At 64.0% G+C, this 27,762-nt stretch overlaps 1 protein-coding gene across 6 annotated transcripts in view; it reads right to left on the reverse strand.

The window, feature by feature from the left end:
- Positions 1-3,978: 3,978 nt before the first annotated feature.
- CROCC2 (ciliary rootlet coiled-coil, rootletin family member 2) overlaps positions 3,979-27,762 on the reverse strand; it is a 71,684-nt gene continuing 47,900 nt past the window's right edge. For 3 of the 6 annotated variants that reach the window (XM_069583497.1, XM_069583486.1, XM_069583479.1), the window contains 6 exons: positions 26,905-27,122; positions 22,085-22,244; positions 20,973-21,125; positions 19,831-20,188; positions 5,979-6,143; positions 3,979-4,786 (listed from right to left, as the gene is read on the reverse strand). In XM_069583497.1, the coding sequence (XP_069439598.1) occupies positions 4,578-4,786; positions 5,979-6,143; positions 19,831-20,188; positions 20,973-21,125; positions 22,085-22,244; positions 26,905-27,122 (1,263 nt within the window). In that variant the 3' untranslated portion in view covers positions 3,979-4,577. Of the gene's footprint in view, positions 4,787-5,978; positions 6,144-17,618; positions 20,189-20,972; positions 21,126-22,084; positions 22,245-26,904; positions 27,123-27,762 lie in introns of those variants that run through there. The other 3 variants (XM_069583516.1, XM_069583506.1, XM_069583490.1) reach the window with 2 other exon arrangements.

Genomic DNA, 27,762 nt, shown 5'->3' on the forward strand with positions numbered 1-27,762 from the left:
CCAGCACACACACACCCCAACACATACATACACACCCCAACACACAAACACACCAGCGCGTGCACACACACACCAGCACACACACACATACACACACACACCCCAGCGCACACACACACACACCCCAGTGCACACACACACCCCAACACACACACACCCCAACACACACACACCCCAGCACACACACACACCCCAGCGCACACACACACACCCCAACACACACACACCCCAACACACACATACACACCCCAACACACAAACACACCAGCACGTGCACACACACACCCCAACACACACACACACCCCAACACACACACACACACCAGCGCACACACATACACACACACACACCCCAGCGCACACACACACACCCCAACACACACACACATACATACACACACACCCCAACACACACATACATACCCCAACACACACACACCAGTGCACACACACACCCCAACACACACACCAGTGCACACACACACACCCCAACACACACACACACACACCCCAGCACACACACATACACACACACACACCCCAGCGCACACAGACACACCCCAACACACACACACACCCCAGCACACACACACATATACATACACACACACACACCCAGCACACATACACACACACCCACACACACAGCACACACACATACCAGCACACACACACACCAGCACATACACGCACAGACACATCAGAACACACACACACACACACACACCCCAGCACACACACACACACACCCACGCACACACATACCAGCACACACACACACACCCACCCAGCACACACACACACCCCAACACACACACACCCCAGCACACACACACACACATACACATGCACACACACATGTCCACACACACACACACCCCAGCACACATGCACATGCTGGCACACACACACACACACACCATCACACACACATATATGTACACACACATGCACCCCCCAAACACACTAGCGTGCATACACACACATGCTGGCACATACACACGTACATGCACACACACGTACGTCAGCACACACATCCACATACACACGTACACACACTCATGCATCCCAGCACAGACACCCATATACACACACACTCTACACACACACCCCACACACACGTCCACACACACACACCAGCACACACACACAGTCACACACTCCAGTGCGTGTGCATGCACACACACACTGGTGCACACACACATACACACACCCACACCCTGGCACACACACATGCTCACCCTGGCACACACGGGCATTTCCATGAACCCCTCCCTGGCTCCCCGCTGGCTCAGCTGCAGAGTGGGGAGGTGGGGGAAGCCCGGAGGCCAGCAGCACAGAGGTCACGGCCAAGGTCAGAAGAGGGGTGTGGCAGCCTTGCCCTCCTGGGACAGGAAGGTCGCTCCTGAGCCTCACTGGCAAAGGCAGGGAGGGGGCAGGACACAACCCCCACGGGGTCACCGGAGGGCAGAGGGGCCAGAAGACTGGTCCCCGTGGTGGGAGCCCAGGAGGACGTGCTTTTCCATGTGTGGCTTTCGGTGGGAACTGGGCAGCGTCTGCCAGCTGTGTGGTGGGCTCGGAGCCCGGCGGGGAGCCCAGCAGAAGCCTGCTCCTGTTTGTTTCCTCAGTGGGGAGAGCCGGGGGCCCCACCCTGACAGGGAGGCGGCTGGGGAGGGTGGCCGTCCAGGCTGACCTTGGACCCCTGCTGGACCTGCCTGCCTCCTGCAGGGGGTGCAGGGGGAGCCCCTCCCCCTGCTGCACTTCCTGCTCTGGTTGAGGCTCAGCGGGAACGGCTGGCCCAGACAGGGCCTCAACCCGCCTCCCAAGGGAGTCCTCTCGCAGTTTGTGAGATGCCCAGGCCTGGGCCCCCCAGAGAGCTGGCCGCGCTTGGTCTGGGTGGGGCCAGTGGCAGGCAGAACCCCGCAAGGCTGTACTTCCCAGGCACAGGCCTGCTGACCCTCCAGGGCCCTCGCCCTGGGCCATGTGCCGTCCCTTTTGGGAGACTTGGAGTTAACAGGAGGCTCCACTACGCTGGGCATTACATTTCAAACACAGTCACACACACACACACTCCACGGGCGCAAAAGAGAAAAAAAATTCTTTTTTCCAGGTGCTAAAAATATTACCAGGAAATACTTTTTAGCAATGTGCTGTTTCAGGTTCCCCTCTGGACTCAAGGGTGCCTTTGTCTTTGCCACAGAAAGTCCACATTTATCAAAACCAAAATCGTTTTATCAAGCAGGCTCATGTTTTGCGACGGGGAAACTTGAGCCTCCCCAATAGGCCTGTGACACTTTAATTTAGGGCCTGAGTGTGTGTGCAATTTAGATGGGGAGCCCCAAGCTGGACTTGGGACTCCCCAGGACCCCGTGCCAGCCAAGGTGGGGCGTGTTCCCCCACTGGAACCTGGCCAGGCAGGCTGGTCCCTGCAGGGCGGGGGCAGGGGCTCCAGCAGGGCTGTTAGTGGCAGCAGCTGGCTGGCTGCATCCCCAACTCTCTCTCCTTCTCCCCAGAGCCATGGGGCTTCCACACGGGTGACACCCCAGGGAGACCCTTTCCTGCTCCAAGAATGAGGTCAGCAGGTCACAGAGCCTGGAGGGCAGGTGGGGGTCCCCCTCCTGGGGAGCCCGCCGGGTGTGGTCACGACCCTGAGAGGCGGGCTGGGGCAGCTGGTGCCTGGAGCGGAGGGGCCTGGGTCCCGGGCACATGGCCACCTGCACAGGGCGCAGTGGCCATCAGACTTCCGCACAGAAGCTACGCGCTCAGCACTGGAGACGCTTGAGAAAACAGTTTACTTCCATTAGAAAAGTCCTTTAACCCAAATATACAACTTTATGTCGAACAAGTAAAAATAGTGTCTCCTCCACTGGTTGAACTTTCACTGAAATATGACAAATCCTAGAGGGTCCCAGGCATGCAAGGTCTCCCGGGAGCAGCCAGGCAAGGAGGGTCCTGAAATCCCCAGGAGAACGTTGGTCCAAGCGCAGGTGGCTCGCAGGTCAGTGCTGGGAGGTCTCTCCGACCCCTCCTGCATCTGGCTCTGTTCCTCTTTCATCTGTGGGCGCCCACTGAGCGCCTCCTCTGCGCTGGGAGCTTCGATCCAGACATGCGACCCCGAGGGGCCAGGCCCGCAGAGAGGAGAGCGTCAAAGCCAGCTCATCTCCGGCTGCGCTTGTCTCCTTGCTCTCCACCCGCCGCCCTCGGGGTCCCTCCTCCACAGGGAGCGGACTGCCGGGTCCCTGGGCCGCCAGGCCAGGGAGGAAGGGAAGAGGTCCTGAGAGTCACACGCTGTCTCACGGCCTTCCCCTCCCGTCTGTGCGATGCTCTCCAGCGGTGGCCTGGGCGGCGGTGTCTCTGGGTTGCTCTTTGCTCTCTAACCGGCTGCTGCAGTGGGTGACTGTCTGGTGTCTACCACCACCAACGCCTCCTTTGCCCGGAGCATCAATGCTAATGGGTCACCACACTCTCCACCGCACTCTGGGAGTTGGTGATGGACAGGGAAGCCTGGCGTGCTGCAGTCCATGGGGTTGCAAAGAGTGGGACACGACTGAGTGACTGAACTGAACTGAACACTCTTCCGCTCTGAGCCTGGGTCGAACTTCAGAATCCTTCTCAACACAGCCGCCAGTAATTGGACAGGCTTGACAGGCGGAATGCAGAGTGTTTGGCCACCTCTCTCTAGACACCGCTTTGCACAGTCTACAACATACGGTCACCCCATGACTAAGCTCCATCTGGGGCTCCGGCAGGACAGCCTGGGGTACAGGCTGGGTCCATGTTGCAGCAGACAGGTGGCTGCTGTCACACGCTTGGGCCACAGCTCACATGACGGGGGTGGGGGGCTCTGACAGCTTCAGCCCTCTCACCCCCAGGGAGCCTGGTGGGCTGCAGCTGGCACCTGTGCTCGAGGAATGTCCTGGGCTGGCTGGAGCCCACAGATGTTGTCAACACGTCACTGACGAAACCAGAGGCCGTTTGGAGCGGAACCAGATCGCCCTGACCCGTGCTCATGGGAAAAGAGGGAAAAACGCTGACAGGTGAACCGCCTGGCCTGAGGTGGCTGCCTTGGTCTCTGTGGCAGCCAGGGCTGGATTCCCGCAGGAATTCCCAGCGTTTATGGGCTGGGAAATCGGGTGGTCCTCCAACAACTCTAACATCTACACCCCAGGGCCTCTCGAGGCCAGTGAGTCACGGGGACCGGACTCTGAGTCACTTCCAGCCACCTGCCACCGTGACGGCCCCACAGTTCCTGGAGACGGAGTCGGGCTGCCTCGGGGCGAGGGGAGGTGGCGGCTGGGCCTTGCAGGACATTATGTTTTTGGCTCCAGTTGGTGGAAATGTTCTCCACGTGTTTCCCTGTGTTTACAGAGCTGAGGGCACGGAATGCAGCCTGCGGTGCGGAAGTCGGCCTGCCGGGACCTGGCCTGGTCAGCACGCCCGCCTGGTGCCAGGTCGGACGCGGGCCGCAGGGAGGCCCTGTGCAGCTGGGGGTTGGGGGGCGCCTCACAGAGCAGGGCCCAGAGCTCGGTCCTCGCCTGCCAGAGCCCGGGGTCCTGAGGGCCGGGGCAGCTTGGCGGTCAAGGGTCAGAGAGTGCCGCTGACTCCAGGGCGCCCCTTGAGCTCGAGTCCCTGCTGAGCAGCGGTTCTGCTGCCTGCTGGTCCGGGCTGGGGCGGCCTGGCCACCTGGGCTCGGGAGCTGCCTTCACTTCTTGGCCCGGAAGGCCTGGCGGAGGCAGGCTTGCTGCCACTGCACGTCCCGGTCCAGCGGCTGCCTCCGGCTGGCCACCTGGGGACGGGCAGGAGTTCAGAAGGGCGGGCGGGCCCCATGGCTGAGCACCATGACCGGAAGGACAGGGAGGCCTCAGTCCCCAACTCCCGAGGGGGGTGTGCCTGCGGAGAAGCTCCAGGCAGACTGGCCAACGCACCAGCAGCAACGGGGTGTTTGGTCCTACCTGTGTGCAAGGTCACCACCACCGCGTCCTGGGCACCGAGGCGACCACCCACCCCACTGGTTGGACCCCTTCTGCTCCGCCACGATGAGGACAAAGAGCTCCTTGGCGGGTGAACCGAGCCCATGCGGCCTGGAGGGACACTGCTCAGGGGGAGCAGGCTTTACTACGTGTCCCGGCCTCAGGTTCCTCGTCCAGGAAATGGGGGTTTTGACCAGCCGGCTCCCTGGTGTCTGAGCGTTCAGAGCACACGGGGCAGCCCTGACGAGCATGTGTGTGTGTGTGTGCGTGTGAGCACACAGGCATGAGTGTGCACACGTGTGTGTGTCTGTGTATGCACACGCACATACATGCATGCGTGTGTAGCATGCGTGTGCATGCGCGCACATGCATGTGAGGGGCAGCGTGTGTGTGTGCATGTATGTGCGTGTGTGCATGCGTGTGTAGCATGTGTGTGCATGTGTGCGCGCGTGCATGTGAGGGGCAGCGTGCGTGTGTGCATGTATGTGTGTGCATGTGTGTGTGCGTGCATGCCAGGGGGCAGCGTGTGTGTGTGCATGTATGTGCGTGCATGTGTGTGCATGCGTGTGTAGCATGTGTGTGCATGTGTGCGCGCGTGCATGTGAGGGGCAGCGTGCGTGTGTGCATGTATGTGTGTGTGTGTGTGTGCGTGCATGTGAGGGGGCAGAGTTACATGCTCAAAGCGCTGTTCTGCTTTGTGTCCACCCTGTCGCCCCCACACTGCTGACCTGTCCCCGACTCTGGAGCCATCACGGTGCAGTGTGCCAGGCGTGTCTGGACACTTCACACCCAGCGACCTCTGACTGCGGGACTGTCCGCCCCCTTCTTGATGGGGGACGGTGGCGGCATGGAGAGGGTGGTGACTTGCTTCTGCCCCTCAGTGACTGTGGGGTGACGGGAGGACACGTAGGGGCCCTGGGGTGGCCTGGAGGAGCTCAGGCTGAGGCCAGGCAGGCACAGGACCCCCTTCCCTGTCCACCCCTGCCAGCCCACCTGCCCCTCCAGCACCTTCGCCTGCCACTGCTGGGCCCTCTCTCGGGACACTGGGGCCTGTGCAGCCTGTGGTCGGGCCCCGTGCAGGCGCTCGGTCTCGGCAGCCTGGAGTTGCTGGTGCTGGGCGACCAGCTCCTGGAGCCGCTGGCTGTGGGCCTGCTCCAGCTCCGCCGTCTGGACCTGGGGGAAACCCCAGGCGCATCACTGCCCACCCCGGGCTGGGCTGCGAAGAGGCCCAGGGCGTCCAGGTGGCCCCGCTGCCCTCTATGGGGGTCCAGGCCCCCTCCTGGACCGGCAGGTGGGCTCGGGGTTTTGTACACACATTCGACCTCTGGGCCCTGTCTGGGCTGGAATCCCGCCCACAGGCCTCCAAAATGAGCCTTGCGTCTGTTTTGCCTCTCCACTTGGCTGGACTGGGGGTCCCACAGGCATCACGAGCTGAGGCTTGCCCCTCCCCTACTTGCCAATCCCCTGTCTGGTGACAGAGGGGCGGTCCGTGGGGGAAGGGCAGGCACCCCCAGCACACACGGAGCACCCCCAGCACCTGCAGGCCTGCCTGACCCTGCGTCTCCCACGCTGCCCCTCTTCTGGCCCGTGCATTGGCTTACAGGTCCTTGACTGTTCCCCCAGTGCCCGCAGGGCCATGGATCCCTGCGACCTGAGGGGTCTCCCTGGTGGAGCCCCTCGCTGCCCGGGGCTTTGTCTCTGCACTGTTCTGCACCAGAGAGGTCCAGCCTGTCTGTCCCATGTGTGAGCTCATACTCATTGGACAGACCCAGCTTCCGGGACCCACACCCACCTAGACCCCCCAGCCCCTGAGCCCTCTGGGGACTGCCCTGCTTGGGCACAGCCCTTCCTGGCCCCACGGCCGCCATGCCCCGCAGAGGGCATGGGAGCGCTGGGGTAGATGCTCGGCCACTGGCCACCGAAGGAACACATGGTCTTTGGGGGAAGGTTTAGGGGCTCCTCTTGCCCCCGTGGGGACGGTCCCTTTGGAGGAAGCAGCTGACACACAGAGTGGACCTGGCCTGACTGTCAGTCACCGGGGCAGGACGGGGACCTGGGCCCCGCTCAAGACCTCTCGCCACTACCCTGGCTCTGGGCCGGGTGGGGCAGTGGTCAGGGGCCACCTGGCCGGTCCCTGCTTCTGAGCCCCCTAGACCTGCCCCCCTGCCCTCTGGACGGGCCTGGCCTCTGGGGGCCCTGGGACGAGGCAGGCGGGTCTGGAGGGCAGAGGGCCAGGGGCCATACCACAGCAGCAAAGGGTCCTTTCTTCTTCAGGACTGAAGGAAGGCAAGAGCCCCCTCCACTGCAAAAGGAAGTCCTGTTTCTTTAAAAATCCAGTTACACTCCTGGATGCGCATGTTAAAAAGAGGAGAGAAAAGTGAAATCCAAAATAAATAAACTGCTGCATCCGGGTTTCCCCTCCTGAGACACCAGTAAAGGGTTTATGGGCTTCGGGCCCCTCACAGCTGACCTCCTGGAACTCATTAGCTGCTCCTCCCCTCCCCCCGGGCTCCAGGGCTGCTGCCCGAGGCAGTGCCATCTGGGCCCCCCGGCCCCCCCAGGCCCCCCACCCTGAGTGGCCACGGAGCCCTCGACTTCCCCAGCTCAGCACAGGGTCCTGCTGACCGGGCCCAGCCGGCCAACCCTCCTCTCGGGAGGGCAAGAGGCCTTGTGTGGACAGGCTGGCCACTGGCTTTCAGTGACCATCCCGATCTGCTGGCCCCTGAGCCTCCGTCCCAGCCCCAATTCTGTCCCCAGGGTCCTTGCCTCCCACTGCCACCCCACTGACCCAGCCACTTCCCTCCGGAATGCCCTCTCATCCCTGAGCCCACCTCAGCTGGACAGCGTGCCCCAGGTGGTGCCCTGCCGGTGCGGCCTCGCTGTCCTGCCTTGGGGCTTGAGGGTCAGTCTGCTCCGGAGCCCACCCTCCTCGTCATCACCAGCGGGGGCACAGGCAGTCATCAGCCCCTGCGGGGACCCCGCTGCCCTGGTTCTGCTCACAGGCACCCTATCCTGCCCTGCTGTGGCGGCGGCCTCTGCCTCTCCTCTCGACCTGAGCCAGCCCTCCTCATTCCGTGTTCCTATTCACACGGCCCCCACCCCATCTTTGTCCTTCCAAGTCCGAGAGCCCCAGGCACGGTCAGCTCCTCACTCATCCCAGCGGCCACGACTACGTGCTGATACGGCCAAGCCTGGCCTCTGTGTGCCTGGGTCCTTCTGCCCTTGGCCCAGGATACCCAGACAAGCCCCACCCCACCGTGGAACTGGTCTGTGCAGGACCCCGCGGGGCAAGCGACCCCTGACAAGCTCAGGAATCCACCGGCCCCTGCAAAGTCCAGGGGTTGAGCCATGTAACACTGGACCCTGTGCCCCCGTCTGAGAGGCCCTTGCTGGACACCATCACCTGTACCTTCATGAGGGACAAACCCTCCCTTCTCTGCCCAGGGCCAGCGCAGAGCCGGTCATCTGTGCCCACACTTCCGGGCACCAGGGCGGCAGGACACACCCTCCAGGGGACTCGGGTTCTGGGGGCGGGCGGCCGCGTGCTAGGGCCACACAGCTCCAGGCAGCACTGGCTCGGCAGGAACCACGTGGGTTGGGAGGTGATTGCCATGACTGGGAGCTTCCCCGGGGACAGCAAAGGTAGGGCTGGGGTCACACTGCGGAGGGGCAGGGAGGTCCACGGGGGGCCTGCCAGCCCTGGGCTGACGCTGAGCTTGGCGGCAGGGGGACAGGCCCGGGTCAGGCGGAGCCCCCACTCGCAGGTTGAGACAGAGAAGCCCCTCCAAGCCCGTGCCTCCCCTGACCCAGCCCCTGCACGCCTCATTCCCTGTCTCTCCACCCCCACCTCTCCAGAGACCATCCCCTCCACCCCCTGATTCCCGCGGCCTCGCCCGGCGCACCGCGAGCTCCCCCTGCAGGCGGGCCGTCCGGGGAGCAGCGCGGCCGCCCCTCCCGCAGGACGCGCCTCTCCGCGCCGCGAAGCGCGCGCTCCCTGCTGCCGGGCCCAGCGCCTGGACGGAGCGCGGGCGGCGCGTGGACCTGGCGCTCCGGCCTGAGGCTGGGCCCCTGGCCCGGCTCATGACCCTCGCTGAAGGCGCGTGTCCACTGTCCACTGTCCACCCGCTGTCCTCGTCGGGGCACCCGCAGTGGAGCAGCCAACCTCAGGCCCCGACTCCCCGCGCGCCCCTCCCGCCTGGGTTTCCCCCGCTGGGGGCTGGATGCCTGACGCCAGCCCCTAGCGTCTCCCTGGATGTCCCGTTACACACGGAGGGACTAATTCCGAAGGAAGGCAGGACCGTGCCCCCCGGGGCCCACCCCCTGCCGCAGGAGCTCCCGAGTGCCCTCAGGCTTGCGGCCCTTGCGCTCCAGGCGGGCCAGCGGCTCCTGCAGAGGCCTGCTCCACCGCCGGGGTCCTGGCTGCGCCCCCAGCTCCCATCCAGGCCCAGGCGCAGCGTCTGGCAGCTCCTGGGGGAGGCAGACTCGGGCGGTCCTGGGGGCACAGCCCAGGTATGCTCCAGAGGACGCAGCACCGGGCGTCTGCCTGGATCACGTGCAGGGCCGGCGTGTAAAGAAGCAAGAACGGTCAAGTACAGTGGGCACCCCTCACAGTTTTAGAAGCAGGGCTTGCTGGCCTGGTGTGGGCAAAGGCACCTCCCCACTGTAGTCAGAGCGGCCTCGGAAGACAAGCCTGTCGTCCCTGCCTCGCTCCTGGCCCTTGGAATAAAGACCCTGATAGTCCTCGGAAGCTCGCACGGCCTGCGGGGCTCAGCCCCATGCCCACCACGTGCGGCCTCCTTCCTCTGGGCTGGCTGCAGTGCTCCCGGGACGCTGGGGCTTCCTCCTCAGCCCGAGCCTGTTGCTGCCCACTGCCTTCCTAGCCCGACAGCCCAGGGCCACGAGCCTGCCGCACCGCTCGGAGCCTTGGTGAGAGGTGAAGGCGCCCTGTGTCTGCGGCTGGAGCCGGCACAGTGGGCCTGGGCCTCTGGGAATGCATGTTGTCCTATTGTGGGCGGCTGAGTGGGAAAGCAGAGGTGAGGGGGCGAGGGAGGCAAACTGGGGTCCCTGAGATTGTCCTCAGGGAGCCCGCGGCGGCTCGGGCTGGGAGGGGGCAGCAAATGGACTTTCGAGCAGAGGGAAGAAGAGACACAGCCCCAGGAGGCTCGGCGAGCTGGCGCAGCTCGGGAGGGACGGGGGGCCCTTGTGCGGGATGCTCCAGAGGCCGGAGAATCAGGCCCCAAAGGACCCTCTGGACGGGACCAGGGTGCTGGTGGTCTCTGTGTGTGAGGCGGCGGGGTTGGGGCGCTGAGGTCTGGGGACAGGAGGCGGGCAGCCCTTCCAGAAGCCTGGCTGGGGGAGGGGAGACGGGACAGCGGTGAGGGGAGGGGTGTGGGTTGTGGGGGGTACAGAGCCAGAGAGGGGACCTGAAGGCAGGGACCCTGATGATCCATCAGGCTAAGCCCTCGGGCTACAGGCTCAGGCAGCACACGTGTGGCTCACAAGGAGCGGGGTGACTAAGGGGCTGTCACAGCCTCTCCCAGGCAGTTTTCACTGGATGCAGGAGGAGGACGGGCTCAGGGGAGGGCAGGGCCGTGACTGGGGTCCTGTCCCAGGCTGGGTGAGGAAGGGGCAGGCGGAGTGACCCTGCATTGGTGTTTGGGGTTCTGACTATTTAGGACTTTAACTAAAGGTAGGAGTGCAACGCTTGTACCTAAAATTGAAGTTTCAGCCTTCTTTGTAATTTTGGAAATGACAGTTTTCTGTTTGTATACATTTTCCAGTGGAAAAGCAGAAGTTTCCCTCAAATATGGCTTAACCATTTCACAGGCTTTTAAGGAGGCCCAGGCGCTCCTGTGGAGCATCGCGCTACTCTCGTGCTGATGTGGCTCGTACGGGACTCTGTAACTGGAATGATTGCAGCAGGAATGGCGTGGCCGCCCTTCATGAACATCACCCTGTGCCCCACTGGGTCTGTCTCCTCCTTGGGTGCCTTTGGTTCTGAGCCCTGATCCTGAGACAGGTGGGGGCTGGCCGAGCCGGCGTCACCAGCTCACAGTGCTCAGAGTGGGGTGCAGCTGCAGGTGGGCACGCTGCCCAGCCCTCCTGCCCAGGCTTGACGGTCTGCTCCAGCAGCTCCTGGGTTTGAGGAAGGGGCTGGGGCTCCTTGTGTACCCTTGGACCAGCGCCCAGCCTGGGTTTCCCTTCTGTGAACGAGTGTGATGAGATCTCACGGGGTTCCTGTCGGGACCAAGAGAAGGATGGGAGAACTGTGGGGACCCCCCTCATATGAGGGCTGCCGGAACGTGGGGGTCACAGAGGCGGAAATGCCTCAGGCACCAGCGCTGCAGGCGGGGGTGCCGCTCATCACCCGGCCTGTTTCACAGGAACAGAGCCCAGCCCGTCCCTCTGAGCTCTTGGACTTAGGGCCTCAACCTTCTTATCCACTGGTGACTTGGACCGGTCCGTTCATCGGTTGGCCAGCGGCTGGTGTGGGTGGGCATGGGCGGCAGGTACCCTCTTGCAGGTGGCCCTTTGCGCCTGGTCCTGCCCTCTGGGAGCCCGGAGCCCTCTGGCCAGTCCTGGGACAGAACCGTCACTGGGAAGTGCTCATGTGTAAGGGGCAGAGCCCTTCTGTTTACACAGTGGGCCTCAGCGGCCCCGACAGGAGGCCCCCCTCTGCGGTGGGTTCCTGGCAGCTGGAAGCTTCCAGCTCTGCCCTGCTCGCCTCTTCGCCCACCCTCACGCCAACCTCTGCCACTTTCACCGCACGACTGTTACAGTCAGTTTTCTTATTCTCTTTCAAAATCCCTTGGAAAATCTCAAACTCCTCTTCTCTGTAAACTGCTATCGACTTGTCCAGTTTCCCTCCAGGTGTACCGCAAACAAGCAGAGAAACTGAACCAAGAAACAACAACCAAAAGCAACAACCAAGACGGCAGGTGCGCGCGCAAAGGGCCGCCTGCGAGGGGGGCAAAGGGCCGCCTGTGAGGGCGCAAAGGGCCGCCTGCGAGGGGGGCAAGGGGCCGCCTGTGAGGGGGGCAAAGGGCCGCCTGTGAGGGGGCAAAGGGCCGCCTGCGAGAGGGGCAAAGGGCCGCCTGCAAGAGGGGCAAAGGGCCGCCTGTGAGGGGGCAAAGGGCCGCCTGCGAGAGGGGCAAAGGGCCGCCTGCGAGAGGGGCAAAGGGCCGCCTGTGAGGGGGCAAAGGGCCGCCTGCGGGAGGGGCAAGGGGCCGCCTGCAAGAGGGCAGGCGCGTGAGCAAAGGGCCACCTGCAAGCCGGCTGAAAGCTCTGACCGCCCAGAGCTGCTGGCTCCCAGTAAGACAAGTGACAGAAAGAGACACAAGCTTTGATTATTCTTCCATTAATAAATGACCTTTGAATGAAAGAAGAAATAAAGACAGAAACTCCTAGAAAACTGGTTAAAAAAAAAGGGAGGGGGAAGAATTCATATTGAAAAGCACGATGAAGGAAAGTGTGCTAATATTGAAGAATTTGCTGTTGAAAGAATAAGCCTAAACATAAATACATCACTTATATAATCAGAGAGATCAGAAATGTTACAACAACAAAAAGGATGGTATTAGGGATAAAAATGGAAACGAATGAACTAGACAAAAAGGAGAAAAGAGATAAAAGTTAATTCTTTGAAAAGGCCAATAAAACAGACAAACTGTTGGCAAGTTAAAGAGAAACAGAAATCTCTTAACATAACTACCAGTCCATCCTAAAGGAGATCGACTCTGAGTGTTCACTGGAGGGACTGATGCTGAAGTTAAAGCTCCAGTGCTCTGGCCACCTGATGCGAAGAGCTGACTCATCTGAAAAAGACCCTGATGCTGGGAAAGATTGAAGGTGGGAGGAGAAGGGGGCGACAGAGGATGAGATGGTTGGATGGCATCACCAACGCAATGGACATGGGTGTGAGCAGGCTCCAGGAGATGGCGATGGACGGGGAGGCCTGCCGTGCTGCAGCCTATGGGTTCCCAGAGAGTCAGACACGACTTAGTGAATGAGCAACGGCAACAACACATGTAAATAATGGTTAAATATGAGGGTGGCTCCCTGGTGCTGCATTCAAAAAGCATGAGATGAGTGACTTCCAAATGTCAAAAACTGACCCCAGAAGAGATGGAAAACGGAAACAGACCAGTGGGGGAAAAGTTGGGAGAGGGAATTCAGATGGTTATCTTAGACGACAGGCATGGCAGGGAGCTTGCAGGCGAGCTCAACGCAACCTTTCAAGAAAGCTTAGCTCTGAGGCTGTTTAGACTCTTGCAGGTGATAGAAAGAGATGGGAAGCTCATCAATCCATTTTATGAAAATAGAAACATGTAACACATTGAAGAACTCGGGCAAGTATGGCACCCTCAAGGAACACAGACACTCCTGATCAAACACTAGGGATCCACTCCAGCCGCAGCGCGGGCCAGCGCCTCCGGCCCGGGAGGCCGAGCCGCTCCCCGCTTTGCTTCTAGAACCTGGATGGAAGCCTGACTCAGGCCCTGGAGGCGAGCTCTCTGTGGAAGAGCGGAGGGTGTGGAGGGCGTGTGGCAAGCTGGTGGACGTGGCATGCCTGGGTGCCAGGAGGCCGCAGTTAGCCCTCTGAGCCATTGAGGCCGTGACCTGGCTCTGGGCCGAGGACAGCCTCGGGCGGCCTCTCCCAGTGGGCGGGCGCCAGGACCCCCGCCGTGCCTCCCGCTGGCTGGGCCACCAGCGGCCTACGGGCCCCCCCGGGGGCCTGTGTTCGCGCGTGTCCTAACCTCAGGGCTCGGGTCTGCGTTGTTGATCTATTGAATTCCCAGGGTAGCCCTGGAAACGGCAGAGAGTGGGGGGTGGTTTGTTCTCAAACAAGAATCTTACTGTTTGCATAGCACAGCCTACCATTTAATTAGAAAAATATGTTTTTAATTAACTTTCTCTTGACAAACACATTGGCTTATGTGAAACAGGGGAAAAATCCAGTCCATGAAAGTGAAAGATGTTGTAAACGGCAGGCCTCGCTCTAGCTCATGCTGGCAGCCTGGCCACCTAGCCTGGACGCGCTGTGCGCAGCGGGGTGTGTGGCCGTGAGTCCTGAGTGCCCAGGGAAACCCTGCAGCTCAGGTTCCCTGGGAGTCGGGCGCCGGGGGGCCTCTGCTGACTTACGGGCGCCTGAAACCCCTCCCCGGTGCCCACCGAAATGGCCAGCGGGTCACAGAAACTGGGAAACTTTCCTCAGAGCTGGAGACAGGGACTTTGAGGGTTCCCGAATGATGGAGAGCAGAGGAAGCCAACTGGCCTAAAAATAGGAGAATCGATAATTGCCAGGATTCTTAGAAAAATTGGACATAATTTGGATAGATTTTAGCACACATGCTCTGCTAAGCACTTGGCCAAACAGAAAAATGAATGTGGGCAGAGAGATGTAAACAACATCCCGAAGATGCTGTCAGCACCGAGGGGGGCCCATGTAGGACCCCCATGTAGGACCCCCATGTGGAAACTCATGTAGGGACCTCAGAAGTCAGGCTGAAAGGGGTACAGGGGGTGGGGGTTGGCCTTCAGGGACCAAGGTCATAGGGGCTGAGTCACCAGGAAGGGCCCCAGCTGTGCTCAGAGGTCAGGCCTCACTTTCTGTATTCCTGGAACAGAAAAGTTCTGGGGGACTCAGCAACGTCTCTGGTGTCACTCCCCCACATCTCCTCATATCTCCACACATCTCCACACATGTCCCCACATCTCCCCACGACTCTCTCCCCTCCCCACGGCCCCTATATCTCCCCGCCTCTCCGCATGGCTCCCCATACCTCCTCACAACTCCACACATCTCCACACATCTCCTCACATCTCCGCACATGTCCCCACCTCTCCTCATGTCTCCACACATCTCCTCACATCTGCACACATCTCCACACATCTCCTGGTACCCACACATCTCCCCATATCTCCTCACATCTCCTCATGTCTCCTCACATCTCCATACATCTCCCCGCATCCACACATCTCCTCACATCTCCCCGTATCCACACGTCTCCTCATATCTCCACACGTCTCCTCATGTCTCCACACGTCTCCTCACATCTCCACACATCTCCTCATGTCTCCACACGTCTCCTCACATCTCCACACATCTCCTCATGTCTCCACACATCTCCTCACATCTCCACACATCTCCCCGTATCCACACATCTCCTCATATCTCCACACATCTCCACACATCTCCCCATATCTCCTCATATCTCCGCACATCTCCTCATGTCTCCACACATCTCCTCACATCTCCCCGTATCCACACATCTCCTCATGTCTCCACACATCTCCTCACATCTCCACACATCTACTCACATCTCCCCACATCTCCCTGTATCCACACATCTCCACATATCTCCTCATGTCTCCACACATCTCTGCACATCTTCCCATGACTCTCTCCCCTCCCCATGGCCCCTATATCTCCCCGCCTCTCCCCGTGGCTCCCCCACACCTCCGCATGGTGGTCTCATGTCTCCCCACGGCCCCAGTGGATCCCCTTGGAATCTGGCTCTCTGCCTTTCCTTTGAGCCTGAAATGTCTGGGCAGAGACACTTGAAGCCCCTGATGGGTTCCTCTGTACCCCAGCTTGGAACAAGACCAGACCCCCTTCTTGAAAGAAGGAAAAAAATCTAGCAAGTAAGTTGCTGTCAACTATGGTTCAGGAGAGCAGCCAGTTCCCAGAGTTTGATCTGAGGGTCTTGAATTGAAAAGTGAGAAATGCGAATCTTGTCAGAAAACGGTAACTGATTTTCTCAAGAAGGTGAGACCAGAGCTGGAGCCAGAGAGTGAACCATCCTCTGTGAAAACATGAGGGCTTGCCCAGGGCCGTGGGGAGGCAGGGAAAGCAGCCAGGGCGGCTGAGCTGTCTCAGACCCTGAGTCCCCAAGCTTGGTGGGAGCCGTGACAGGAAGGTGAAGTTCAAGGTCAGCAAGGAGGGCGGGGCCCAGAACGGAGGGCGGGCTGCAGCGAGGTTTCAGTGGGAACCGCCCAGAGCAGAGCAGGCTCTCTAAGCCCAGAGGCACAGGTGTGTACCCGGGGTCCAGCCAAGGGGTCCCTGAGCTCAGGAGACGCGCACTTTCTCTTCATGCTTAACTCTGAACAGCAGGGAAAGGGCTGCAGTTACAGTGCCGCCCTGCCCCAGAGGCCACCAGGAAGGGGAGGAGCTGTGATGCCAAGTGCAGACGCTGGAGGGAAGGGGGGCGGGGAGACACGCATACGGCCCCCCAGCAAAAGGACAGAAAGCGGGTGTTACAGCAGTGAGCGTCCTGTCAGCGACGGAAGGAAAGCAGAGTGCCGTCGGCACAGCTTCAATTTCTTCAAGGGGTGGGAACACGGGAACACCTGACCTGCCGCCCGAGAAGCTGCAGGCGGAGAAGCCACAGTCAGAACTGGACATGAACAACAGACGGGTTCCAAATCGGGGGAGGAGCACGTCAGGGCTGTACGCTGTCACCCTGCTTGTTGAACTTCTATGCAGAGTACATCATGAGAAACGCTGGGCTGGAAGAAGCACAAGCTGGAATCAAGATTGCCCGGATAAACATCAATAACCTCAGATATGCAGATGACACCACCCTTATGGCAGAAATTGAGGAAGAACTAAAGAGCCTCTTGATGAAAGTGAGAGGGGAGAGTGAAAAACTTGCCTTAAGATTCAATATTCAAAAAACAAAGATTGTGGCATCTGGTCCCATCAGTTCATGGCAAATAGATGGGAAACAATGGAAACAGCGAGAAACTTTATTTTGGGGGGCTCCAAAATCACTGCAGATGGTGACTGCAGACATGAAATTAAAAGACACTTGTTCCTTGGAAGAAAAGCTATGACCAAGCTAAAGAGCATATTAAAAAGCAGAGACATTACTTTGCCAACAAAGGTCCATCTAGTCAAAGCTATGGTTTTTCCTGTGGTCATGTATGGGTGTGAGAGTTGGACTATAAAGAAAGCTGAGTGCTGAAGAACCGACGCTTTTGAACTGTGGTGTTGGAGAAGACTCTTGAGAGTCCCTTGGACTGCAAGGAGATCAAATCAGTCCATCCTAAAGGAGATCAGTCCTGGGTGTTCATTGGAAGGACTGATGCTGAAGCTGAAACTCCAGTACTTTGGCCACTTCATGCGAAGAGTTGACTCTTTGGAAAAGACCCTGATGCTGGGAGGGATTGGGGGCAGGAGGAGAAGGGGACGACCGAGGATGAGATCGCTGGATGGCATCACAGATTCGACGGACATGAGTCTCAGTGAACTCCGGGAGTTGGTGATGGACAGGGAGGCCTGGCGTGCTGCAGTCCACAGGGTGGCAAAGAGTCGGACACGACTGAGCGACTGAGCTGAACTGAAGGGAGGCTGACGAAGTGATGGCCAAACACACACAGAGTCAAGTGCAGAGCCCAAGGTCGGGGTGGTGGGGTGGGGCGGCACTGCCAGCACTGAGCAGGGCAGATTCAAGGCAAGTAGCGCGGGGCAGGGCACAGGAGCTTGCAGGTCACGTGAGACAGAGGGCGTCACAGAAACCAGAAATTAAAGACGGTGAGAAATAAGAGGAGACACCGCCTCCCAGTAACTGTAGTGGGAAAAGTCAACACGTGATTCTTAGCTCTGATAAACTCAGGAGACAGAATGGCGACGCAGTACGTGAAAGGTGCATTTGTGAGGTTAATTTAATAGAGACATTTCGAAAACTGTAACCTGCAAACAGGAAATTGCTTCTAAATGTGCATGGAGCAGACACACGTGAACATGTATGTGAGACGGAACACAGCCTGGGCCCCTCCCCTGCTCTCTCAGCCCCTCCCCCAGTGCCTGGGCACCTCACCAGCTCCCAGCCAGGACCTGGTCCCACGGCGGGTAAACCTGGCCCCTGACCCCGCACACTCGGAGAGCACCTAGGCTGGCCCGGTGTCACCCCTCCCTGCCCTGAAAGCACAGATCTGGGCGGGTCCTGCCCCTGCCCCTTGCTCGCTGTGCCGTGGGGGCCAAGTTGCTCCCTGCTCAGGACTCAGTTTCCCCAGTCTGTAAAGTAAGGGCTGGACTACCTCAAAGATGCTCTGCCCGGGTCAACCCTGAGGAGTCAGCTCCTCGGGGCCCAGTGTGCCTGGGAGCCATCTGCTTCAGCCAGCTCAGTGGCCTCTGACCACGGGCAGCTGAAACCTCTCCTTCCTCAGCAGCCCTCTCGGCCTCCCCGTCCCCCCACTGCCCTGGGGTGTGGGTGTTCCCCACCGGCAGCGTCCACCTCTCGTGGCCCGCCGCATGTGCTGGGCGCCCTGCCTGCAGCCTCGGGAGCGCCTCCTCCAGCAGAGCCCGCGGGGCCTGTGCACTGCTCAGCTTGCCCTCCACCTGGTGCCAGCCTCGGGGGCAAGCGGGACCACTCGCCTGGCTCCCAGGTTCGGGGGGCACCTGCACGGCCCGGGAGACCGAGGCCCCGTGGGTCTGGGTGGCCGACACCCAGCTGGTGGAGAGGCCTCCGTCTGATCGTCCCCTGCTCTACTTGTCCTGCCTGGAAGCTCAAGGTCTCTAGAGGAGGTGACCCTTTCCCACCCAGCCTTCTCTCCTTCTGGCTTTGCCCCTGGAAGCCTCTCCCTCGGACGCTGTGCCAGGCCCTGGTCTGCCTCCTGAGCAGACCCGGTGTGGAGGGGGTACAGAAATGAGGTGGGGTGACCAGCAGGGCAGCGGCCCTCTCTCTGAGGGGGTGACGCAGGGCAGGGGCCTAGCGGGGGAAGGGCCACGTGACCGCAGACGAGCTGGGCACTGTGGCGGGGAGGCTCTGGAGGTCTCTGGACTAGACTCTCTTGCGATGCGGAAGCACACCTGAGAAAGACCACCGGCTGCCAAGTGCAGAATGCCCTCGGGGGGTGCGCTCTGAGGGCTGGCCCCGGGGCCCAAGCCTGGCATCTCCCAGGACGCCCCGCGCCATGGTGCCCGGGGCAGGGCGGGGGCTGGAGCTCCCCTTCTCCACCACAGCCAGTGCCCTCTGCAGCTGCTCCATGCGGCTGAGGGCCCAGGTGGGCTCGCTCTTGGCCTCGCCCCTCCGGGCGCTCAGGAGCCCCGTCTGGGAGTGCCAGACATCCTGGGGGGGGACCGAGGTTGGGGGCAGCCCGTGGGTGGGCGGACAGTCCATGTGCCCCGCTGGTGGCTGGCGGTGGGCAGCTCAGGGCTGCTTGGGGCAGGGCTCACGGGGGTCCTCAGGGCAGCAGGGTGGGGGTTTGGTCCCCAGAGGGCAGGTCACCGGAGCACTCTGGGGTGGCCTGCCAGCCCCTGGGATGGGTCCTCAGAGGATGGGCCCTGCTGCTGGCCGAGCACAGAGGCAGCCGGACAAGGGCGGAGCTGGGCTTCCAGTGGCTTGAGTGTTTAGTGATGTTTCTCCCACCGGGTCCCGCCAGGGCCTCAGCAGAGCCAGGGGGACAGACAGAAGGCCCGAAGCCAGGGTGAGAGGCTCCTCGCCGCCCCCTTGGCTCCCCGGCGTGCCCTAGCCACTCCCCTTACCCCTCCCGCTGGGCGTCCCTCAGCTTCTGTGCCAGGTCCCTCTGGGCGTCCCTCATGGAGGCCCGGGCGCCTCTGCCCTGCGGTCTCCAGCGCCGGGCGAGGGCCACCGGAGCGGCGAGCGGGACCGGCCCTCTGAGCCTGAGGACAGAGGGGACCCCTGGGCCCTGGTGGGGGCGCGGTGGGGCGCAGTCGGGGGGCTGAGGGGGCGCGCTGGGGTGTGCTGGGGGCGTGGTGGGGGGGGCCAACACAGACGCACAGGTGCCCCCCCTCACACTGCTGGCCCCACTCTCGGGGAGCGAGGGATCGGGGGAGAGCCCCGAGGGGGCTGGGGCGCCCCGGGCGGGTGACGGGGTGGGCGCGGAGGGCACTGACCTCTGGTGGGGGCGCCGGCCGGCTCAGGAGAGGCCGCGGGGCTCCGTCCGTGGAGCCCCACGCCAGGGTGGAGCGTGGACCACAGCTGGCCCCGCTGGCCCTCTGCCTCCCGCCAGGCGCCCTCGGCCCGGGCCAGCTCCTGTTCGAGGCCATGGGCCCAGTGGCAGGCCCCGTCCGGGAGAACCTGGAGGCTGTCGGCCGTGCCGTTGGCCTGCTGCAGCTTCTGGGCGACGCCACGCAGCTCGGCCCAGAGGGCCCGCTCGGACCCCCGGCTCTCGCAGAGCTGCCGCTCCAGGTCCTTCTCCCGGGTCTCGGCCCGGGCCTCCACCTCTGCCAGCATCCGCCGCAGCCTCCGGACCTGTGGGACGAGTGTGGGGGCTCCAGACTCTCCAAGACTCCCCAGGCATCTCGGCCTCACCCCCTCCTTGGGGTGTCACAGCTGGGGGACCCTGGACTTACCTCCCAATGCATGTCTGGCAGCGGGGACCCCTGAGCCCAGGTGGGGAGAGCACCCCAGGACCACCGAGCAGGTCCCGGCAGGCAGCAGAGAGCCTGGCTGGCAGCGACATGACCCTCGCCAGAGAGGGCAATGGCCAAAGGCCGCCCGCTGCGGGGCCTGTGTGGGGCCAGCCCCAGGCCAGTCTGCCGCGGCTCACCCGCTGTCGTCCTGAGTCCACGGCCCCCGCCATGGGCTTCCGAAGGGGTAAACGGGACCAGCGGAATGCCATCCTGTCAGCATACGCAGGCCAGAGGCCAGGCCACCCCTCCTCCCGCTCACTTCACTCCCGTCCCCCCAGACCCCTGCCCCCGACCAGGACCTGTGCCCACGGACCTCCTGCTGGGCCACCGGCCTCTCCCTCCTCTTGGCGGTGCAGCCCCAGGGCGGACGGGCCCTCCCTGACCCAACCGCGCCTCTGCAGCATCTGCCCTGTCCCTCCCGATGCAGACACCCTGTCTGCTGCCTCAGACCCTGCCCACGGCCTGAGCTGCGCTCCAGCCCCCAGGGCACCCCTCTGCAGTCGGGTGAGGGGCCTGAGCAAATGGGGAATAAATGCAGCCGCCCTCACCCCTCGGGAGGTGCCCAGGCCCCCGCGCACGGTCCCGCTCCGGCCAGACGGAATCCCCGGGTGCTGGGCGCCCACCTCCCTCTGCGCGTCCTTGCGGGCGGCCTCCGCCTCAGCCACCAGCGTCTGCAGCGCCAGGGCCTCCTGCCGGCTCGGCTCCTGGGCTCCCCGGGTCTGCAGCCACACCAGCTCCCGGCTCTTTCTCTGGTTCTCTACCTCCAGCGTCATCACCTGGACGTGGAGGGGCCACTGTGACGGGGCCGCCTGGGCCCCTGCGCCAGAAGGGGCTGGGGTAGTTGGCAAGCTGTGCTGACCCCCGCCCCTGCTCATATGTTCTGGGGAGAGGCCCCCTTCTCAGGCAGCAGACGGAGTGCGGGGGAGGAGAGCCATGCCCCACTCAGCGCTGCGGTCTGTTCTGTGCCCGTGGGAGAGCAGGCCCTAGGAGCTGACTGCTGTAGCCACTCCCCAGCCTCTGCTGGTGCCTCCCATCCTGGGGCTGGAACCCTGAGGAGCCCAGGGATGTGAATGATGCCTGGTGTACAGGCCACATGAGCAAGGAGTGTGCTTGTGCCTGGCCCTACAGTAGGCGTTTCACCAACCGCCGTGTCTGTAGAAAGCTGGAAAAAGTGTGTGCGCGCGCGTGGCAGGCCTCCCACACGAGGGGGGCTCTAGGACCCCCCTGGGGTGAGCTTGAGACCAAGGTCGTCATGTCAGTGGCCGCGGCCTCAGAAGCCAAGGGTGGCGAATGAAGTGGTGCCCATCTGTTCACCCTGAGCTCGGAGGCGGCATGATGGGAGTAGCCCAGGCCACCTGGGGGTGTGGGCACCGCCTGGCTGAACCCCCACAGCCAGCCTCAGGCACCGGGTGCAGGGAAGGTGCGTCGGGAGAACCCCACCGTCTGTCCCCCTGCCCCGTGTGGCTGGATCTCCTCAGTGTGGTCCTTGCGGAGCAGAGCTGTGCTGACCCCTGGCTGGATTCCTGGCTCCCAGGCTCCATGGGCGTCAGGGAGATTGTTTTAAGCCAGGGAGTTTGGGGCGTGCCCATGTGTCTTGCTGGCAGGCCCAACCTGGGCCCCGTGGGTGTGAGCAGCGCAGTGCAGCTTCGGCTCCCAGCCTGGAGACAGTGCCCTGGGGGCCTGGAGGCGGGGATGGGGCTGCTCCTGGGGCAGGGGCCCAGGGCGGCACCCTCACCTGTCTGCGTAGCTCCTGGAGCTGCCGCTGGGTGTCCACGGCCGCCTGGTCCGCCTCCCGCAGGCCTGCCCGCAGCTCGCCGGCCTGCTTCTGGGCCGCTGCCCAGGCCTCCTCCAGGACCAGGACCTTCTGCTCCCTCTCCTCCGTGGAGCGCTTGAAGCTGAGAGGAGGGGTGCGGGCGGGCTCAGGCTGGGGAGCACGGGGGCCTCCGGTACCCCCAGGGGACCATCCTGGAGACCAGCAGGCCACCATCTCCCCACCGGCGATCCTAGCCTCCCGAAGCCCAGCCTCCGAGGGCATGCGCTGTCTGGGTCAGACTCTGTGATGGCCAGGGCGCTCGCCATGGCCGTGTCTCAGCCCCCCTCCCTGGGTCTCAGAGCCCCCTCAGGTCTCAGCTCCCCCCACCCAGGTCTCATCCCCCCAGGTCTCAGCCCCCTTCTCTGATCTCAGTCCCCCTTCCCCAGGTCTCACCCCTGCCCCGGGTCTCAGCCTCCCTCCCCAGGTTACACCCTCTCCCTGGGTCTCACCCCTCTCCCCGGGTCTCAGCATCCCCTCCCTGGGTCTCAGCACCCCTGTTCCTGGGTCTCAGCTTCCCCCCTCCCCAGGTCTCACCCCCCATCCCCGGGCCTTAGACCCCCTCCCCAGGTTACACCCCCTCCCCGGGTCTCAGTCCCCCTCTCCAGGTTACACCCTCTCCCTGGGTCTCAACCCCCTCCCTGGGTCTCAGCCCCCCTCCCCAGGTTACACCCCCTCCTTGGGTCTCACCCCCATCCCAAGGTCTCAGCACCCCCTCCCCGGGTCTCAGCCCCCTCCCCGGGTCTCAGCCCCCTCCCTGGGTCTCAGCCCCCTCCCCGGGTCTCAGCCCCCTCCCCGGGTCTCAGCCCCCTCCCCTGGTCTCAGCCACCCCTCTCCCCAGGTCTCAGCCCCCTCCCTGGGTCTCAGCCCCCTCCCCGGGTCTCAGCCCCCTCCCCGGGTCTCAGCCCCCTCCCCGGGTCTCAGCCCTCCTCCCCTGGTCTCAGCCCTCCTCCCCTGGTCTCAGCCCTCCTCCCCTGGTCTCAGCCACCCCTCTCCCCAGGTCTCAGCCCCCTCCCCGGGTCTCAGCCCCCTCCCCGGGTCTCAGCCCCCTCCCCGGGTCTCAGCCCTCCTCCCCTGGTCTCAGCCCTCCTCCCCTGGTCTCAGCCCTCCTCCCCTGGTCTCAGCCACCCCTCTCCCCAGGTCTCAGCCCCCTCCCCGGGTCTCAGCCCCCTCCCCTGGTCTCAGCCCTCCTCCCCAGGTCTCAGCCCTCCTCCCCTGGTCTCAGCCACCCCTCTCCCCAGGTCTCAGCCCTCCTCCCCGGGTCTCAGCCCTCCTCCCCAGGTCTCAGCCCTCCTCCCCTGGTCTCAGCCCCCTCCCCGGGTCTCAGCCCCCTCCCTGGGTCTCAGCCCCCTCCCCTGGTCTCAGCCACCCCTCTCCCCAGGTCTCAGCCCTCCTCCCCAGGTCTCAGCCCTCCTCCCCAGGTCTCAGCCCCCTCCCCAGGTCTCAGCCCTCCTCCCCGGGTCTCAGCCCCCTCCCCGGGTCTCAGCCCCCTCCCCGGGTCTCAGCCCCCTCCCCTGGTCTCAGCCACCCCTCTCCCCAGGTCTCAGCCCCCTCCCTGGGTCTCAGCCCCCTCCCCGGGTCTCAGCCCCCTCCCCGGGTCTCAGCCCCCTCCCCGGGTCTCAGCCCTCCTCCCCTGGTCTCAGCCCTCCTCCCCTGGTCTCAGCCCTCCTCCCCTGGTCTCAGCCACCCCTCTCCCCAGGTCTCAGCCCCCTCCCCGGGTCTCAGCCCCCTCCCCGGGTCTCAGCCCCCTCCCCGGGTCTCAGCCCTCCTCCCCTGGTCTCAGCCCTCCTCCCCTGGTCTCAGCCCTCCTCCCCTGGTCTCAGCCACCCCTCTCCCCAGGTCTCAGCCCCCTCCCCGGGTCTCAGCCCCCTCCCCTGGTCTCAGCCCTCCTCCCCAGGTCTCAGCCCTCCTCCCCTGGTCTCAGCCACCCCTCTCCCCAGGTCTCAGCCCTCCTCCCCGGGTCTCAGCCCTCCTCCCCAGGTCTCAGCCCTCCTCCCCTGGTCTCAGCCCCCTCCCCGGGTCTCAGCCCCCTCCCTGGGTCTCAGCCCCCTCCCCTGGTCTCAGCCACCCCTCTCCCCAGGTCTCAGCCCTCCTCCCCAGGTCTCAGCCCTCCTCCCCAGGTCTCAGCCCCCTCCCCAGGTCTCAGCCCTCCTCCCCGGGTCTCAGCCCCCTCCCCGGGTCTCAGCCCCCTCCCCTGGTCTCAGCCCTCCTCCCCTGGTCTCAGCCCTCCTCCCCTGGTCTCAGCCCCCTCCCCTGGTCTCAGCCCTCCTCCCCTGGTCTCAGCCCTCCTCCCCTGGTCTCAGCCCTCCTCCCCTGGTCTCAGCCCCCTCCCCTGGTCTCAGCCCCCTCCCCTGGTCTCAGCCCTCCTCCCCTGGTCTCAGCCCTCCTCCCCTGGTCTCAGCCCTCCTCCCCTGGTCTCAGCCCCCTCCCCTGGTCTCAGCCCCCTCCCCTGGTCTCAGCCCTCCTCCCCGGGTCTCAGCCCCCTCCCCTGGTCTCAGCCCTCCTCCCCTGGTCTCAGCCCTCCTCCCCTGGTCTCAGCCCTCCTCCCCTGGTCTCAGCCACCCCTCTCCCCAGGTCTCAGCCCTCCTCCCCTGGTCTCAGCCCTCCTCCCCTGGTCTCAGCCACCCCTCCCCTGGTCTCAGCCCCCTCCCCGGGTCTCAGCCCTCCTCCCCAGGTCTCAGCCCTCCTCCCCTGGTCTCAGCCCTCCTCCCCTGGTCTCAGCCCTCCTCCCCAGGTCTCAGCCCTCCTCCCCAGGTCTCAGCCCCCTCCCCTGGTCTCAGCCACCCCTCTCCCCAGGTCTCAGCCCCCTCCCCGGGTCTCAGCCCCCCTCCCCTGGTCTCAGCCCCCTCCCCTGGTCTCAGCCCCCTCCCCGGGTCTCAGCCCCCTCCCCGGGTCTCAGCCCCCTCCCCGGGTCTCAGCCCTCCTCCCCAGGTCTCAGCCCTCCTCCCCAGGTCTCAGCCCCCTCCCCGGGTCTCAGCCCCCTCCCCGGGTCTCAGCCCTCCTCCCCTGGTCTCAGCCCTCCTCCCCGGGTCTCAGCCCTCCTCCCCTGGTCTCAGCCCTCCTCCCCTGGTCTCAGCCCTCCTCCCCAGGTCTCAGCCCTCCTCCCCTGGTCTCAGCCCTCCTCCCCAGGTCTCAGCCCCCTCCCCGGGTCTCAGCCCCCTCCCCGGGTCTCAGCCACCCCTCTCCCCAGGTCTCAGCCCCCTCCCCGGGTCTCAGCCCTCCTCCCCTGGTCTCAGCCCTCCTCCCCAGGTCTCAGCCCTCCTCCCCTGGTCTCAGCCACCCCTCTCCCCGGGTCTCAGCCCCCTCCCTGGGTCTCAGCCCCCTCCCCGGGTCTCAGCCCTCCTCCCCGGGTCTCAGCCCCCTCCCTGGGTCTCAGCCCCCTCCCCGGGTCTCAGCCCTCCTCCCCGGGTCTCAGCCCCCTCCCCGGGTCTCAGCCCCCTCCCCGGGTCTCAGCCCCCTCCCCTGGTCTCAGCCCTCCTCCCCGGGTCTCAGCCCTCCTCCCCAGGTCTCAGCCCCCTCCCCAGGTCTCAGCCCTCCTCCCCGGGTCTCAGCCCCCTCCCCGGGTCTCAGCCCCCTCCCTGGGTCTCAGCCCTCCTCCCCTGGTCTCAGCCCCTCTCCCCTGGTCTCAGCCACCCCTCTCCCCAGGTCTCAGCCCCTCCCCGGGTCTCAGCCCTCCTCCCCAGGTCTCAGCCCCCTCCCTGGGTCTCAGCCCCCTCCCCGGGTCTCAGCCCTCCTCCCCGGGTCTCAGCCCTCCTCCCCTGGTCTCAGCCACCCCTCTCCCCGGGTCTCAGCCCCCTCCCCTGGTCTCAGCCCTCCTCCCCAGGTCTCAGCCCTCCTCCCCTGGTCTCACCCTCCTCCCCTGGTCTCAGCCCCTCTCCCCAGGTCTCAGCCCCCTCCCCTGGTCTCAGCCCTCCTCCCCAGGTCTCAGCCCTCCTCCCCGGGTCTCAGCCCTCCTCCCCTGGTCTCAGCCCTCCTCCCCGGGTCTCAGCCCTCCTCCCCTGGTCTCAGCCCTCCTCCCCGGGTCTCAGCCCCCTCCCCAGGTCTCAGCCCTCCTCCCCGGGTCTCAGCCCTCCTCCCCTGGTCTCAGCCCTCCTCCCCTGGTCTCAGCCCTCCTCCCCTGGTCTCAGCCCTCCTCCCCGGGTCTCAGCCCTCCTCCCCTGGTCTCAGCCCTCCTCCCCTGGTCTCAGCCCCCTCCCCAGGTCTCAGCCCCCTCCCCTGGTCTCAGCCCTCCTCCCCTGGTCTCAGCACCCCTCTCCCCGGGTCTCAGCCCCCTCCCCTGGTCTCAGCCCCCTCCCCGGGTCTCAGCCCCCTCCCCAGGTCTCAGCCCTCCTCCCCGGGTCTCAGCCCTCTCCCCAGGTCTCAGCCCCCCTCCCCTGGTCTCAGCCCCTCCCCATTGCCCCTCTGAGGCCCCCCGTGAAGGCTGCAGCACTAGAAGACCGTCCTGCCCCTGGGAGGCCTCCTTCGCTCCCCAGCCCTTGGCCGTCTCCTTCTGGCCGCTCAGGGCCTGTCTCGCCTACTGGACGGAACTTCTCGAGGATGCAGACGGGCCCGGGACGTCCCAGCCTCCCCATCCCAGGCCTGCACTGCGGACTGTCTGGGTGGGCAGCTGGCACTGCAGGCCTGCCTGGTGGGCCCTCTGCACCATCGTCGGGCCCCGCCCTATAGGATACCCTGTGTCCCACCGCCCTGCCCCTGGGGCCTAACCAGGCTGGGCTGGCAGGAGCTGCTCCTGGGCGCCGCCCTACCTGGCCTTCTCCTGCTCAGCCCGGTGGAGGGCGGCCCGCAGCTCAGTGTTGGAATCCCGCAGCGCGTCCTTCTCGCGGGCTGCGTCAGCCAGCGCCCTGCGAGCGTCCTGAGCCTCCCCTTGCAGGCCCTCCTGGGTCTCCTCGCTGCCTTGCAGCTCCCGGCGCAGCGCGGCCAGCGCCTCGCGGGCCTCGTCCAGCTGTGCTCGCAGCATCTCGGCCTGAGGGGGAGCGGGTGGCTCTAGGGGTGGTGGAGGGCCATGGGCCGGGCTCTGGCCTCAGCAGTGTCCCTGGTCTTGGGTCCTCCAGCCTTGAAGAAGCAGGAGGCCTGGCTTTGCCCGGCCCACTGAGGCTGCAGGGCAGCTCCTGGGGGCCCATCCCAGACCCCAGCAGGGAACACCCCGACCCCTTCTGATCCTGGAGCGCCGCTGGGCGACCTCCCCGCACGCCTGGGACGTGGTCACTGGCCAGCAGGGCCTGTGAGGGGCATAGCTCTGCCCACCATCTGCATTGTCCCCACCTGCTGTCCCTCAGGCCCACTCTTGTCCTTCAGTGAGGATGTGGGGCCCTGGCCTGCCCACCTCGGTGTGGACAGACGTCTCATGCCCCAGACTCCGGAACCCTGCCCCCTGTCTGTGGCCTCAGCTCCCACCTGGTGAAGGGGAAGTGGAGAGACAGGGCATGGAGAGATGGGGCCATGGAGAGATGGTGGAGTGGAGGGACAGGTCAGTGGAGGGATGGGGCGTGGGGAGGGCCGCCTCCAGGCAGGCTCCCTGACGGTTCTCCGGCCGCAGCAGAGCCGCTGGGGCCAGGCCGTCGCTGTCACAGGAGCAGGGGTCGGGGCCCGCCCCGGCATGGAGG

This window comes from Ovis canadensis, chromosome 1 (genome assembly GCF_042477335.2).
Source record: "Ovis canadensis isolate MfBH-ARS-UI-01 breed Bighorn chromosome 1, ARS-UI_OviCan_v2, whole genome shotgun sequence".
NCBI lineage: Eukaryota > Metazoa > Chordata > Mammalia > Artiodactyla > Bovidae > Ovis > Ovis canadensis.